The 16,829-nt window shown below is 47.9% G+C and overlaps 1 protein-coding gene across 1 annotated transcript in view; it reads right to left on the bottom strand.

Moving 5' to 3' along the window:
* Window positions 1-15,460, bottom strand: part of LOC144146564 (uncharacterized) — a 32,042-nt gene extending 16,582 nt beyond the window's left edge. The window contains exons 1-3 of the mRNA XM_077678507.1: window positions 15,408-15,460; window positions 13,647-14,499; window positions 497-501 (exon numbers count right to left, since the gene is read on the bottom strand). Coding sequence (XP_077534633.1) covers window positions 497-501; window positions 13,647-14,499; window positions 15,408-15,410 — 861 coding nt within the window. The 5' untranslated portion in view covers window positions 15,411-15,460. The remainder of the gene's footprint in view (window positions 1-496; window positions 502-13,646; window positions 14,500-15,407) is intronic.
* Window positions 15,461-16,829: the final 1,369 nt, after the last annotated feature.

Below are 16,829 nucleotides of genomic sequence, written 5' to 3'. Positions count from 1 at the left end.
TAGAGTCCACGACGCTTTACAAGTACGCCAACGTCGTCATCGACTGGGACCGGCTTACGCAATCCCCTCAACGTTATGCGCGCTATAAAACGCTGTCCCTTCGGCGCTCCGCCTATGCGTCGCATCTACACAGGGGTTCCCGCTAGGGGAGGTGGGAGTTTTTACCCAAACGTTCCCTTGACAACCCGTTTGGTTTCATTCGCACAGACGGTTTTCGAGTGCCTGTGGTTTCAGTCGGATTTCCGCAATGCTGCGGCGCCTGAAATCCAGTGTCTAACGTTGATGCGTACAACGATGGGATACCGACAAAATATAAATAGTGGTGTGCAAGTTCATATCGATGCACAATAAAAATTCAACCGCTCCTGTGAAGCCACAGTTCACTTTCGGGTTTTACCGCTTTTTATGGACGAGGGACCAACCATGTTTTTTGACTCCCGCGCCCATGAGCTATATTAGTTCAAAAAGAACTTATGAAAATCTCGCAAATACTCACCGGAACTGCAATAGAAGGGGGTCTCTGAATGTACCGTGGTTAGTTTTTGTCGGACCTGCATGCTTACGATTTTCAGAGCCTTCCTTAAAAATCTACTGTGACTTGCATTCTAATCATAAACAATCTTGCATTTATGCGACAGATGCTTATGCACGTCGCAACCTTTGTAAATAATGTGTTAGGTGAAGACATAAGGAGTTTTTCAGAGGCTCAGCGTGAAACAAAAATCAACAAATTAAAAAAATAAATAAAAACGACGCGAAACCGCAGCGGAGAGCGCCAGAACGGACTGCGCTTCGTTCAAGTGATTGCGGCTGAATATTTGTAGTTGCGCGCCTCATATTATTAAGTTACCCATAATAAAATTACTGTTTGTGGTCTTCTACCTGTCATTTTAAAGCTGGCGGCTCGACTAAATTTCAGTGCATGCTGGGAAAATGCATAATTCCTCGCTTGCGCCAAGCTGCAGCGGAATGGTTAATGCATAGGTGGGGAGCGCCGCGGTGCGATGAAAGACACGGAAACACCCCTTTTCAACTTACGGTTTCTCCAGCCTATTGGGACGGCCGAAGCAAAACGCCCGCGGGGGATCTCGGAGGGCGTAGCTGGTAGTTCCTTAATCAGGCACTGCATGTCAATTTTCTTGAGCTCGGCGTGAGGGCCCTGCTAACCTTGAACGGTGTGCTGTGTGCCGAGCGAGCGGGAGGATTCTTTGCAGATGACAGCACCGTGCGGCGTGTGCGAAGCCGTGCAGTTATTGAAGCTGTCTCTCGGCTTTCTTTCTATTGGCTCTTCCGTAGATTGCATTGGAGCAACTCGGCGATAAATCTTCATGCGCTGATCGGCATGTGACGGAAGAGACAGCTATTACCAAGCAATTCTGCGGCTCTTCTCTTTTTTCGAAGTTCGTTTTTCTCCTTCGACAAACCAAGTACAGATCCACGCAGACGTTAACGGAGCACGGGAGCGGTGGTCGAATCGCATCCCGGCACCGCCTAGAAGCGACGACGGAAATCAACGAGGGGCCTTCTGGCAATGCGTGCACACTGCTCCCGCCATAGAGTTTCATACTAATATACGCGAGAGGGGACAGTGGCGCTATTGTCTATGCGAACCGCCTAATGGCGCCTTAAACCCCCGTGGAGGCGGTCTTTCCAGAAGGATAATTTATTTTCGAACTTGGCTTGACCCATCTGTCATCTTAATTTGACGTAAGGCAGAATTTGTTTTTGAAATACAAATGCAATAAATCATATACATAAGTTTATGGACTATTAGTCGTGTAATCAAATTGTTCTTTCTGTTAATTTGATATTCAGGTCTAGGCGAATTCTGTTGTTAGACGGGATATGATTTCTAAAGTGCATATACGGCTGAATTTAGCGGAGCCGGCGATTCGGCGGCGAAGCGTTTTTTTTTTTTTTTTTGCGTGCGAGTCGGCGACGGCGTGCGGCTGAAGCAGGACGGCTGTACTATATCCCCAAGTCTGCAAGGTAATTGGCGCTGACAGGTATTTTACGTGTGCTTTGTTCACCCCAATGATTACAGGCAGCCGATTCCCACCGGAAAGGAGCTGTGGTGGGCTAGCGGGGACAGCCTGGCAGACGACGGTTGAACTGGCGTAATCGTTCTGTGCGTGGAACCTACCGTGCCTGGTTTCGCCGCTTTTGCCGCAAAAATGTGCTGACCCACCCATCGGTCGACGCTTCCGCGACATTATTACGTGAACAAAACTTCGACGACTGTACACATACACTGACTGCTGGTAAAGGATTTTTATTTGGATTAGCAGATAACGCACTCATGTTGTCCTCGCAGGTGTCCTCATGAACGGGACTAAGATGAAACAGCATGCTCGTACTGTTTACCTCGTGCGGAATATCGAATATCCGTCCCTTTTAGAAATGCCGTTGAATATGACTAGTGCTGGAGTAGAAGACACATGACGATGCTAGTACATACCGCATCAATTTCATTTTAGTCGAGCATTATTTGCTTATTCCAGCCACTTGAATCGGGCGCTAACAGCAATTCTGTTTCGTTATCGAGCCGTCCACGCTGTCAATACCGAAACCAAAACTGATGGCAGAGAACAATCGGGAGCCAAGTACAAATAACAACCTCCAAGCCTGAAATTAGGCCATGTTCAAAAACCACGGGTATCAGTAACACAATCAGCTCCATGGTGGTTGAACATTTGCTGCGCCAATGCCCCCCCACTTTTTTTTTTTTTGTCAAACTCTAGGGCCCCCGCCACCCTATCTGACAACGCTTAGTCGTCGTTCTGCTGTCGAGTCTGACTGCGTGTGCCAGTTTTCAGGACGCAGCGCTCGGCTGTAGAATGGCACTGGTTACATTTCCGCTCGCCGCAACAAGCGGCGACCGAATCCGCTGCTTTTCAATTCGAAGAAGCTATTTCATTGAAAGCGAGCCCTGTTGCGAGCTATTGAGCGCAGTCATCGACCCTCATCGCGGGTGGCATAACATTAAATGCCTATCAAGGGAAAGTTTCCGGGGCACACGCATTTTTAAAGACGATAGTCTTTCTCGGGATAATCTTTCTTGCTGTGCTAGTCGGACTTTTCTTGCTCCGCGGGCGTTCAGAACACAAAAACGTGTCGGGGGAGGGTACCAAACCTAAGAAAAAAAATATCGGCACAGGAGCGAAATAAACAAATAGAAATACTAGTTTGCTAAACAACCCTTTTTATATTCGAGCATTGCCTGAAGAGCAAGCAAGGCTGTCGTGATGGACCTTCACAAATTGATGATCATGTCGGCGGCGAATATTCAGTTTCAGATTTTTGTCTATCATTTGATGTGGTGTTTTCCAGCATGAATAATTGGTGAAATTCATTTAGCAAACCATTACAGCTCCAGCACTTACATTTCTGCGATAACAAAATAGCCAGAAAAAAAACGTTTGTTAGGTTTCCCGAGTAATTATCACACGTCATTTGATAGGGGGAAAAAGGGGATCACAACGCAGTGCCTAATTGTTAAGTTGTTTTCGTATCGCCTATACAACACTGATTCTATGCTTACGAATTGAAACAGAAAATCACATCTTCAAATTGAGGCAGTGTCATTGAGAAGCTATAAAGGATGTGGACAGAATACGCTTCTAAAGGCAGCGCCAGAAATCAACACATTCTCGAGATTATTCCCTCGCCCTTAATACTTACCGCCCTCATCTGGAATGGGAGAGGGGTGTTGGGAAATTATAAATACGCGATATGAGGCAAGCGTGGCAGGGGGCGGCAGAAAGTTAGGTGGCCAGATTAAATCAAGAAGTTTGCATGAATAAATAGGTCGCCGTTAGCACATGACACGAATAATTGGAGATATATAGGAGGAGCCTTTGCCCGGCAAGGTGCTTAAACTGGTTGCTGCTGATGATTATGATGATATGAGGAATAGCAACAGTGCCAAGTTCAGATCGAGAGAGGAGAGAGAGAACAAAACTTTATTAAAAAAGAAAAGAAAACCGGGTTAGCGAGGGGGCGTGGCGGAGGACCAGAGGTCCGCCGCGACCGCCAGAGCTCGGCAGGTGACCAGCACTTGGCTGGACTCCTCGGAGCTGCCCAGGGCCAGCTCCCAGTGGAATGAGGAGGGGAGTGGGGAATATGGGTCAGCAGGACATCCTCAAAGAGGGTGATACAGAGTATCCAGCTAGCGCGTTCAGCTGTGAGTGGCCCGTGAGAAGGTCCTAGGGAGACCATCCTTCCTAATGTGTTGCTTTCATCTTTTTGTGGCTTTCATCTAGCAGATGTGAGGTTATTGCTGCTCCCACAACTCGTAGTCGTTCGTTTTGCCGCCTCGTTTTTTTACTCCCAATCTGGTATGCAGATCCGCCGTCATTTGACGTTGTGTCTCTTGCGGGGAACTCCCCGCACAGCGCATAGAAGTAAATGAAAGCGAAGGAGATTCTTTAAGGCCCGCGGACCTCTTCACTCAAGAAGCCCGTTACAAAGTAGGTTTTTAGCTGAATGAACTTCCTCTCGTAATAGGATAAACCAATAAGGCGTCTACGCCGGGCGAGCGGCGTGCACACTTGAAAAAATAAAACTTACATGACGATTTGTAGAAAGGATGCAGTAAAAAAGGACTTAAAAGCTAAATCACCTCCTTCGCAGAATGGGTAACGTTGGAAGCTATTGAACGAGAAAAGCAATTGGTGGGAATAGCGAATGGGGTAACAAGGATAAAACGCTACTCTCCAAGGACACGTACTCCAGTGACGTGGGAGGAATAGATAAGGAACTAGAGCAGCCCAACACGGCAATGGTTGCAGGCCGTGAACTCTACCACGCTGGTAATATTGACCGGGATAAAGCTTAGATCGAGGGAAAAAGTGATCTGCAGGCGGCCACAAAATAAAACACTACATCGACGCAACATATCGACGCAATAGATAAGTGCTCACGCGAGTCCTTACAAAATCAAGCACTGCATGTCAATTTTCTTTAGCTCGGCGGCAGGGTGTTGTTAACCTTGAAATCAGCGGCGTTGAGCGGCGCGCCGAGCGAGCGGGAGGATTGTTTGCAGAGGGCGGCAGCTTGCGGCGTGTGGGGAGCCGTGGTATTATTCGGGTGTACCTTCACAAAAAAAAATTTCTTCAAAAGAGAGTTTTAGCTGACCACTTATGGTGGTCCGCTCCGCTCCGATCTCAAGCGGGAGCGCCATTGCGTATGCGTGGTGCGCTAGGGCACTAGCGGCGATACCGGAACTGGAACGGGGCTCCGCTCCGCTAGCCGGGGCTTTTAGCGGACCGTCGCGGCAACTTACGCTACCGGGCGTAATTCCAGCCTTGTCTTGAGGGTTCCAACATACGTTTAACGGCTTCTTTTATTGTATTTAGAACCATTATACAGTGTCGGCGACAACATTACATTAAAAAGGTGAAATAAGGCACAAAACACGATATTTCACTTTATTTGAGTGACCAAAATATCTTCACTTTGGGATTACGTTTTAGTTTACACATGCACAGGACACAAGCAGTGCGCGGATGATTTTTCGTCGAGGGAGACACGATTACCGCTTAGCTAAAGCTCTTTCTGCTGCTGCTGACACTCCGGTTTTGCTGAGCGGGCCTTCGGGAGCATAGCGGACCGTATGAAACGGTCAGCTAAAACTCTATTATCATTGTATTGGTTCTTCCCTATAGATCGGCATTGGAATTTGAAGAAACTCGACGATAAATCTTCACGCGCGACTTAACTGTCGCGATCGGTATGTCACGGAAGAGACCGCTAATATCAAGCAGTACTGCACCGCTCGACTTTTTAGAAGTTACTTTTTTTTTCTTCTACAAGCCATGTACAGGTTAGCGCAGGCGCAAACGGAGCACGGGAGCGGTGACCGAATTGCACGCGGCACCCCCTGGAAGTTCCGACGGGAAGCAACGAGTGGCGTTCTGGAGATGCGTGCGCACTGCCCCCGCAAGCCTGTCTGACAAGAGAGTGGTTTAGTATAGCGGGCACTAGCGTTAAGCGCGCGCAAACTATTGCGCTTGCGCGCCGACAACGTTTTTCGCCAAACATGTTTTTAGTTTTGCGTCCGCTAATAGTCTTTCAACTGAATGACGTTCATATTGGTTGGGCTGCTTAAATTGGTTTCCAGCGCTATCTAGAAAGTAAAAAAAAATACCTATAATTAACGATCCAACCAACCAGCCCACACGAGCGCGATCCAAGCCTATTTCAAGAGAACGTGTTGCTGGGCGTGTTGGCATAGGTTTACGAACATACTGAGTGGCGCAAATACACAACACACAAGAAAGACACGGACAGGCGCTACACTTCAAACAGTTTAATGGCAACGACAGCAACGTACACTTGTACATACATCCCGACATGCGCAATAGACGTGCCCGCAGCGTCAGCGCAAGACTTTATCTAAAAACCCCCCCTCAGCTAAGGAAGTGTGAGCCACGATTTTTCTAGACCAAGTTACTTGGAAAAAGCAGATATCAGAAGGCCCGACAACTGCTAGAGGCACATCGTATAAGATTGAAAAGAAGTGACTGCGTTAGTGATACTTCAGTAGTAATGTGCAAAACTGAGAGGCGGTTTTAAGTGCGAATGCACTTCTTAAGCGAGGCTGAATCGTCCGCCGCCGTCGTCCGCATAGCAACAGCTGCGGGTGCGCGCGCTCCTCGTCTTCCCTAGCAACGGGGGGAGATGGGCGCGCGCTACTCTCCTCCTCTCTCCGCTCAGTGACTGCGGGTGTTGGGCGCCTCCTCTCCACTTCGGGAGGGAGAGCTCTCGCTCGCGTAGCGGGCGCTCCGCCTTCCGACGCGTGAGGGCGCTCGTGTAGCCCTCGCCGTAACGGCGGGCGCTACTCTCCTCCTCCTCTCTCCGCTCAGTGACAGCGGGTGTTGGGCGCCTCCTCTCCACTTCGGGCAGGAGAGCTCTCGCTCGCGTAGCGGGCGCTCCGCATTCCGACGCGTGAGGGCGCTCGTGTAGCGGCCGCGTGGCGCGGGATGGTATTAGTCGAGCGCGCGCCGTCGTCGAGAGCGGTCGCTGGTCCTGCATCTCGATAACGATGATGGCGGACAGGGCAACGGTACCAGCAATAACGAGTGAAATATCTTTCTTTGTAGTTGTGTGCGTGTGTGTAATCTCTCGACTACTCATTAAGATCACGATATCCACCGTTATCGCGCAATCAACAACCGTGCATTCGCACTTACACACTCTCCCCCTCGGGGAAGTGCGAGGGAATTTTTTAGAAAAATTCGTGCGCTGACTCTCTGGGCACGTCTATTGCGCATGTCGGGATGCATGTAAAATGTACGTTTCTGTTGTTGCTATTAAACTGTTGGAAGTGTAGCGTATGTCCGTGTCTTCTTTCTTGTGTGTTGTGTTTTTAGGCCACTCAGTATGTTCGTTAGCCAAGCCTAGCCGGCGACTGGGCGACGGAATTTGCTTCTTCTGTCGCTCATTCAGGTTGCTCGGCGGTGCCTCAGCTATGCCGCACAGTATCTTGTGCGACAGGCGGTATCTGTCTATTCTTTCGTCAGAACAAATAGATTAATTGTGCTAGGGGTGTACAGGGCGCCAGCTTGTGCGACGGGATTTATTTGAGCGCGATAACCTGGATGAGTATTTTCGGCTCAAGGCCAAACGGCATATGATCAGGTACCGGTCAAAACCGGTCTGCTTGACTTCACCGCCATCGACACAGTTGTATTCAGACCGCAGTTCAGGTTCGAAAAGGAAGACTTCGGCGACTGGTACTGCATCCTGCGTGTGCCACATGTTGTGACCAGTGCACAGGGTGTGCGAGTGGCCGGGCGTGAGGCCCTGCGCATCTTTGTGAGGAGGCTTGCTTACCCGAACCGTTGGTGCTACCTGGAGGTTTGACCTCCGTGATGTCAAGTGTGACGAGCCTGCTCTTGACGGATATTCCGGGCAGATTCAGGCACCTCCTTGACGGCATGAATAATCACAGTTGGCTGTCTGCCGAAGGTCTGGAGTTCTTGTCGCCAGAGGGTATTTAGATACTTTCGCTTCTACTTTCAACGAAGCATACCTATACAATTATCTCTATGTAACTTGAACTGTTGGTTTGACTAATGTTTTATGTGTCGCAGGATATTGTGGCCGTGGTTATTTTATATGCAGACATACGGAATTAGTTATTGCTACTCTAGCCGGAGGCCTCCACAGAATCTTCGGTACTGCAATAGAAACCGCGATTTTTCTCTTGATCTTTAATAGCAGTAAATGTCATTGCAGGCCGTGGAAGACAAGGAGACACCTCTCCCAAACGGCTGGGGCTTCATTGATGGAACTGCGCGGCCAATAGCTCGGCCGAAGCGCCATCTGTAGGAGTACGGGGGGGATTAACAGACATGCAAACGAAGTGCACAGCCTCCGACGCATGCCGCACCGTCTAGCTACAAAGTCAGTAAACTGCGCGCATGCGCACTTCTTTGAGAGCGTTTTAGAGTGTGGCCTACATTTATGGGAAATGCTTGATCAAGAAGCGACGCCGGTCGTTTATTTTGAGGCGCCTTTTCACGCGGTGTCGCCACTGAGCAGGATGATTGTTGAAGGGCATCATGCCAGCTGCAATCAACCTGCTGCCTGCTTGGCTCCCGAATGTAACCGATAACTTGATGCCCAGTATCGACAGGGCATAAAAAATTACCCCATCTTCCTGAGGGGAACCCTGAGTAGGATGCGGAGCATCGCGGTGTTCACCTACATTTCCCCCAAACCCAACTACTAACACAACGGAACGCAACGGAACCCCCGATGGGAATGTAGACGTTGTTGACGTTTGCAAACGGCTTCCCGTTCTCGAAGTTTCGGTTCCGCCACTCGTTTCGTACGTTTGCTTTCCACTTCACGTTTTCGAAGTTCCGGTACCGCCGCTCGACGTTCTCGAACCGACGCTGCTTGACGTTGCCGAAGCTCTGGATCCGCTGCTCGACGTTGCTGCTTCGAAGTTGCGTCGCGCTGACGAAGTTCAGGGTCCGTCGCTCGCTTCAAGTGTTTGCGTTCAGCGTCGCGTGCCCTTCGCTTCGCAGCTTTGTCTTGAGTGGACGTAACGTTGCTATTAGTGTTTGGGCCGATGCGTGCTTGAGTCAGCCCACTCACTTACGGGACTGTTGCTTCCATCACACTTCATCGGAAGCATCAACGGAGTCAACCGAAGCAAGCGCTGCACTGAACGCGCGCAGCGGTCTACCCGCTTTATATTCACACTTGAAAGAGAGGAGACTAGAGGAGGAGAGTAGCGCATACGCCGCGAGAGCAGAAGCGAAAACGCAGGAGAAGCGCAAGCAGGTGGTAGGGGAGAAGTGGAGAGAGTAACGCGCAGCTATTGGAGAGCGGGAAGGAGGAGAGTTGCGCATGCGTAGTGTGAGTGCGGACGCCGACGCCGCGGGACATACCTCCGAGCAATTGATGCTGTTAATATTGTAAAATATTCTGAGCCAGTTGTAGCGGCGATGGCTATGGCTATTTCTTCGGCAGTTGTGTTGGATGTTGAGAGAGTTGTGAGGGAGGTGAAAAGTGAGACTTCTGAGTTTACAACCGCCAGAGCAAGAACTTTATTTTCACTACTTTTAAAGACGAATGCAGTTAGCGGGAATATCAAGTGTCTTCCTCTCATCAGATAGAGGTCAGGAGCCGGCAAACAAGTTTGATACTTTTTATGATACCAATTGAATGAGGAATTTTGTCAGATATGTAATCTACTTGGTGTAACCTAATTAGATGCTCATGGTAAATAATTCCGAGACGTTTTACAGACGTTTTATGAGCTAATGGATGTCATTTAATGCTAAATAAAGACAACCTTCAAAGGGTTAATTTTTGGCTCTAAATATGACGTTTTTTGTTACACTAAGTTCAAGCTGATTTTACTAAGCCAACACTCAAATGGGGGTAGTGAAATATTGGCTATGTTATAAATTATGTCAAGATTTTCGCAAGACAAGATATCTTTCTGCCATCAGCATAGATGTAATACCTGTCGTACGAGGTACACTGAACACAGGAGAATCTCGATAAACGGAAAGCGCTTGAACGGAATTGCCGCTTAAACGAAACAGTAGCCTGTAAGTTTGTTCCTTTTGTATTTAGATACCGAAAAAATAACTCTCGGTAATCAGAACTAAAATTTCCACGTCACCGTGTAAACGGAACCAGAAAGGAAATTTCTTGTGAAACCCATTGGCATGAGAATCCGCCACCCTCTGCGGTGGATCAGTGGCTAGAGCGTTGCGCGGCAGAGCACGAGGCCGCGGGTTCGATACTCAGCCGCGGCGGCCGGTTTTCTTATGGAGGCGACAAGCAAAAACGTCCGTGTGTACGAGATTTCGGCGCACGAGATTTCGGCGAGCGATCCTCAGGTGGTCAAAATTAATCTGGAGCCCTCCACTACAGCGCGCCTCATCGCCTACGTTGCGTCGGCGCGTTAAACCGACCAATCAATCAATAAATCATATGAGAATCAGCCTTTTACGGTTCCGGCTGTTTTGTTTTTTTTCTTCCTCTATGTTTTGTTAGCCTCGTTGTCCTGGTAAGCATCGTGTCGTTAGTGGTCAGCCGTGTTTGCGCAACAAATGCATCATCGCGGCTCTTGTTCCAAGTGGTTCGGTCTCCATTTAAGACGCCGAGGATACAGGGCAAGCTCGTGCCGCCTCGTTCTTGCCATCGTGGTGGTATTCGCGCTTCTTAACCACGTTGCCTTCTTCTGAATACGGTGGCTCGTTAGCATTAGCGAAGTTGAGGCCTCTAGCCTCTGTAAAGATGCAGCTGCAAAGACTCAAACAAAAATAATTCATCCATTTTGTAGGTAATAGCGACTCATTGTTGCCAAATAAACTTTCTGAGCGCTGTGCCGAAACTTCTTGTAGTTTTCTTGCTTTCTAAAAAACTACCAGCTACATTCAGCTTGTAGTGCTCGGAGTTAAATGCAATGTTATTAATAGCGTGTACGCACATTAATTCACACTGTCACACATCTATCTCAGTAAACGGGACTCCTGTTAAAGGGAAGTAATTTTTGCGGTCCCTTTGGTTCCGTTTATCGACAGTCTACAGTATGTAATTTGTTTATAGGACAAAACGAACGGGACCTACTACGGAACTTTGAGTTCCACCGGTACTAACTATGTCTTTTTCGGAATAAATTGGTTTACTAGTGTATATTGCGTCGACATAAAGTATGACCTAAGAGATATAATTGGATGGTCGTGATACTATAGATCTCCAAACTTTCAAGCAATATATTGCGTTTTACAGATTCGAGGGCTTCCTAACGTATAAAAAGATACCACAAGTCAATAGCTTATTTTGTATGGAATTCGACCCAGGCTCTCAAGGTGTCAGCGCATGACTTCCTTGGTTTCTTTGCCGGCTCATAGAGGGCGCTGCGAGAGTGAGGCATCAAACACGGATGGTGCTTTTTGGTCTGCTTACGTCATTTTAAGGCGAAGTGCGAGCAATAATTACTGAGGACACCTTAATGAATGCATCTTGTTTGCGCCTCTGTGTGTGCTTTTAATTCACCCTTCGACGAGAAGTACTTCGACAGGCGATTCTGCCAGCGGCGGCTTTTCAAGATATTGAGAGAATAAATTTGATTGACCATCACTTTGGTAAATGGCGGGTAGTGACCAGTGCTTGGATGGTGGCAGTGACGTGGGCACCTCGTTCAGCGTGTCCTCACTGGACCGTAGGACCTGAGCGGCCGTACGCCATCTCCCTGTGTTCTACAGAAGAGATGACAAGGAATAACATGTGAGGGTATTGCCAGATGATGTGAGTGACTGCTTATGGGTCTCCGCAGTCCGGACACTGGACCGACAGAAATACAGACGCATAAATTGTTTTTAGTCTAATGCGTAAGGGGGGTGGGGTATCAGTATGGAGACCGCGAAAACATCGTTCCTCAATTATTGTGAGTGACATGGGCGGAGGGTAGCAACGGCAAGGGTGGTGGTACTAGGAGGTACTTTCTCGGTAAGTCAAAAGCTGTCGCAGGTTAATTGTGCTTCACGGGATGGAGTGGGCCTTCACCCAGCTTCGTCGGTTAGCTGTTAAGCTCCAAGGTTATCCGCTTCATTTTCTCCGACCCTCGCATAAATCGGCGTTCCCTATTGCTGGCCGGAACTTTTCTTACTCACGTGCCATCACGATCACTTATCACGACACACGCAGTACGCTAAATCGCGTCCGACAACTGGCAATGGTCTAGTATAGCGCTGTGATTAAGCACTCGGCTCCTCTTCTGGAAACCCAGGCTGAATTCGTGCACTAATTTAAACGTTTTTTTTCTTATCGGGCATACAAACCTTTCTTCTTCTGTACTAAACCGCTTCTGTAGTAAAAGAATGTAAGAGAATTGCCGCTGCCTTTCCTGAGCGCGTAAACGAACTATCTGGACAGTGTCGAACTCGATTTAATAATTGATTGATTGATTGATTGATTGATTGATTGATTGATTGATTGATTGATTGATTGATTGATTGATTGATTGATTGATTGATTGATTGATTGATTGATTCTAGAGTATACGCGCTGATGCTACACAGGCCATCAGGCGCGCACTAGTGGAGGGCTCCGGATTAATTTTGACCAGCTGGGGATCTTTAACGCGCACCGAAATCTCGAACACATGGGAAAATACGGAAAATACATTTTCTTGCAAACTTGGATGCGCATGCACCTATCTCTTGTATGCAAACGAGGCACATTGCCTTGGCAAGGTCTCCCTTCTTGTTCGAGATGTCAACGGACCAAAAGGTTCAACATTGGATTTAGGCTAGCTGCCAGAAATCCCTCAGACACTCAACGTTGAATGTGCAATGTTCCATGGCCCGCCACGTAATACCAAGGTGACACCTGGAAGAAATGGGTTAACGGCGGCGTGAATCAACAGCCGAAGCCCTTAAAGAATGAACAAAGATGGACGACATCGTCGCAAATTCGTAAACTTTATTGTCGCATTTCTCTCGGGTCACAGTGTTGACACCGAAAAGAATAATGCACTCTTTATTGTTACGTAAATTTCGTAGACTTCGTCGATTTCTTCGTTTACTCCAGGGAAATGTATTTCTGAAAAAAAAGGACATTCCATTGACGTTAGTTGAAGTCACATCTGATACTATGTTTCAAATTTGCGCGTTATATAATTCTACACGTTAATACATTTGAAGAACCTTCGAAGAACCTTCGAAGAACGTTCGAAGAACCTTGACTAGAATCACAGCTTTATTTATTGAAAGATGTCAGCGAAATAATCAAAAACTGTGCAATGAAGCTAGACGTAAAGGGAAACATCGTACGCCATTAAACAGTGCTATCATTATGTTTATGCAGCATAACTTTGTTTTACGTAGTTAGGGGTACGCCTGCAGATTACGTGGAGTAAAAGAGTAAACTATATGCTTCTGAAGCTTCTCTGATCGACGCAAGCTCCTGCTCGCCCGCAGAAAGAATCACGGCAAAATTCTGCAGCCTAAAACAATGAACCGATTTCTGGTTCCGGTTTTATCAAGAGTATTATACTACTAACAGAAGAATTTTCAAAGGTTACTATTTTTAACTGCGGCATCTAGGCACTGTAATATCGTTTTGCTTTGTTGACTTCAACGAGATTCGAGGAAAAGTTATTAAGTACTCACACTTCTTCTTGCGGAGGAGGGTGGTGTAGTCGAAGGGAGAGCCAAGGCCATAGCCGTAGTTCAGGCCGTAGGCGCCAAGACCATGGCCGAAACCGTAGTGGCCAACACCGTAGCCGAGGGAGCCAACACCGTAGCCGTAGACTGGAGCAGCGTGGGCGACGCCGTAGGAGGCGACGACTGGGGCAGCGTGGGCGACGGTGGCCACAGCTGGGGCGTGGTGGACGGTGGTGGTGGAGACAGCTGGGGCGGCGTGGACGGCAGTGGCGTAGGTGGCCACTGGGGCAGCGGCGTAGGTGGCCACTGGGGCAGCAACAGCGGTGGCCACTGGAGCGTGGTGGACGGTGGTGGTGGCAACAGCTGGGGCAGCGGCGTAGGTGGCCACTGGGGCAGCGACAGCGACTGGGGCTGGGCGGACGAAGCTGGTCACGGCTGGAGCAGCGTGGTAGGTGGCGACGCGGCTCACAACTGGGGCAGCAGCGTAGGTGGCAACTGGGGCAGCGGCATAGGTGGCGACTGGGGCAGCGGCGTAGGTGGCGTATGGGGCAGCGTGAGCGACGGTGGCCACGGCTGGGGCGTGGTGGACGGCGGTCACAGCTGGAGCAGCGTGGTAAGTGGACACGGTCTTGGTGACAGCAGGGGCAGCGACGGCGACGCTAGCGGCTGGGGCGTAGCTGTAGCCGAGGCCGAGACCAGAGTATCCGACACCGTGGGCCAGGCCGTAGTGGGACAGGCCGTATCCGGCGTAGCCGAGGCCACCGTAGCCGAGGCCACCGTAGCCAAGGCCGTAGCCACCGAAGCCGGTGTAGCCGGCGAAGGCGCTAGTGGCCAGAGCCAGGACAAGGCAGGCGCGGATCTGCGTAATAAATTGTTTAGAACAGCAACTTTTTACGCAGGTTCTTAGGGGCGGTGTGTGCAAGTATAGTGCGGGCTTACACGGCGTGCTTAGCATTTCTTTTCCCAACGATTCCTTGTTGAATCTTGTGTACACGATAATAAATTTGTAACATTGGTTTTAATAATTTTAAAGAGATTTGGTGTGCAAAAATTCTGTTCGCAGGTTTATTTAACAATATCCGGCATTATTTATGTTGCTAAGTATAAAAAATCTCTGCCTTCTTGAGCCTGCAGTTTGTATGGTCCTTATATCCCTGAGAAATTGTTTTTTGCAGGGGATTGTATTACAAAGACATTTCATATATTCGTTTATTTTCCGAATTGGTCAATTGGGGTTTCTATAAACAACGTAGGCTCTGTATATGTCCTCGGTCACCAGCTAACTTCTGTATTGCCATTTATATCTATACCATAAAGGCTCCACATAAAGGGTCATCAAAGGCTTTGTTATACTTCAGACTATGACTGAGCATCTAAGCAGTTTAAACACGAGGGTTTTTGAAAACAGGGCTTCCTTCGTTTGCTGCCGCGCCGCCGGTGCGCGAAAGACCAGACTTCCTTTAATTTGATCATGTTGGTTTCTTGCAGTTTTCGTCGAGCATTGCGATTGCTACGTCTAGATATACTACGCAAAGTGAAATATTGTGCCGTCTGCTACCCACTTCAGCCCTCAATGTCACATCATCAAGGACAACTAATTCTTTAAGTGGTTTGAAGTTTTGCAGAGAAAGAAAAGTATACGTTAAAGGCAGGGTTCCAGTTTGACTGTAAGGATGAAGTACCCATGTATATTTGCGAACCATACGAAGTCTTGTCCAACTGACTACTGCCTTCCGAACAAAGACAAGAACGTCTGAGTGTGCTTACCATGGTCTCTTTCAGCTGCTGTTGGTCCAACTGCTGATTCAACTACTGGTTGCTTGGCTTTTTATACAGAATTACCGGGGGGTGGGGTCGACATTTCTCATGAATTAGATAAAAAATGGGGGAAAGAGGAAAAAGACCGCATGTGTGGCGACTAGAATATAGAAAAAGCCGCAAGGTAAGTATTGCGCAGAGCCACACCATGTGCTTGAACTGCATTATAAAAAGGGTGAAAGACGACCTCATGAGGCTGTGGGCTCAGGCGTACGCAAGAAATACAGATAGATCCTGTTGTCTGACCTTGAAAGCACCAGGCCTCGTCTTGGAGAATGTTCTAGTTGCTGTCGACGCCGGTGGGACCTTCTGATCATGCAGTTGAATAAAAAGCTTCAGGAAGCAATAAAAATGATTGAAATGAGAAGACGAGAACATCTGTCCTGGCTGTACACATCTACATAGCAATCACAAAGGTGAATTTAAAAAATCAGACTACAGGAGAGTTGAATTAATATTTTTTTTATTTAGACGTAATATTGTTCTGAACGTTTCGAATGTGTCTTCTGCAAAACATAACGCACGTTCCACTTCCAGTCATGATTCTGGCGAAATAAATAAATAATTTAAATAAATATTAAACCTACCGAATAACAACGTAACCTTAAGACAGGCACCGTTGGTGTCATCATGACCCGTCCAAAGCTAGGGCATTGTACGAAAGCATGAATGCAGCATTGTAATCCGAGGAAAATATTACGTAAATTATATGAACGAACAGTGAAGTTTTATGCTAAAACATTGATCTTATGTTATTCCACCGTACCGATTAAACTTGCGCGAAAAAACATGTTTGTAATATAGAAAATTGGTGACAAGGGCTAATGTCTCAAACAGTTTTTGGGGCGTTCTATAATGCGCCATGGGACACGTCAAAAGAAATGAAATCAACCTTCAGATAGGGTTTTCTTTCCGCGGCGCTGAATGCATGGCAGAATTGTTATAAAGTCAGGCGTGGTTCGGCCGCGATTTTATTAAATAACATTCTGCAGTCATGCACGAATAACGCAAATATTGGTGCCCAGAATGTCGCGTACTTTTTACAGGTAAGGATAGGTGATGTAGAAGTGAAAGTTCTATCCACTTAAGAAACGTGGATGAGTTCATGAACTGAGATTGCATTTTGAAACTCTCTTTCGCACCTCTGGTGCCCCAAACAACGAAATATTAATGATTTACGAAAATAGAATTATTTTCGGCGGCCACCCATCTACTCCTAACTTAAGCATAGCCATTTATTCCTCCTCGACCGCCTTCCGCCAGGTTCGCGCCACGAGCACTAGATAATTTTGCTCATACACGATAAACTGAAAAGGACAAAACAATCATGCCGGCATTCCGTAAATTGTGTGTTATCGCCACTTGCCTCCA

The sequence above is a fragment of the Haemaphysalis longicornis genome, unplaced genomic scaffold (genome assembly GCF_048455015.1).
Source record: "Haemaphysalis longicornis isolate Haplotype H1 unplaced genomic scaffold, Haemaphysalis longicornis Haplotype H1 scaffold_7, whole genome shotgun sequence".
Classification (NCBI taxonomy): domain Eukaryota; kingdom Metazoa; phylum Arthropoda; class Arachnida; order Ixodida; family Ixodidae; genus Haemaphysalis; species Haemaphysalis longicornis.
The sequence above is the reverse complement of the archived record's forward strand: the minus strand, read 5'-3'. Positions and strand labels throughout refer to the sequence as shown.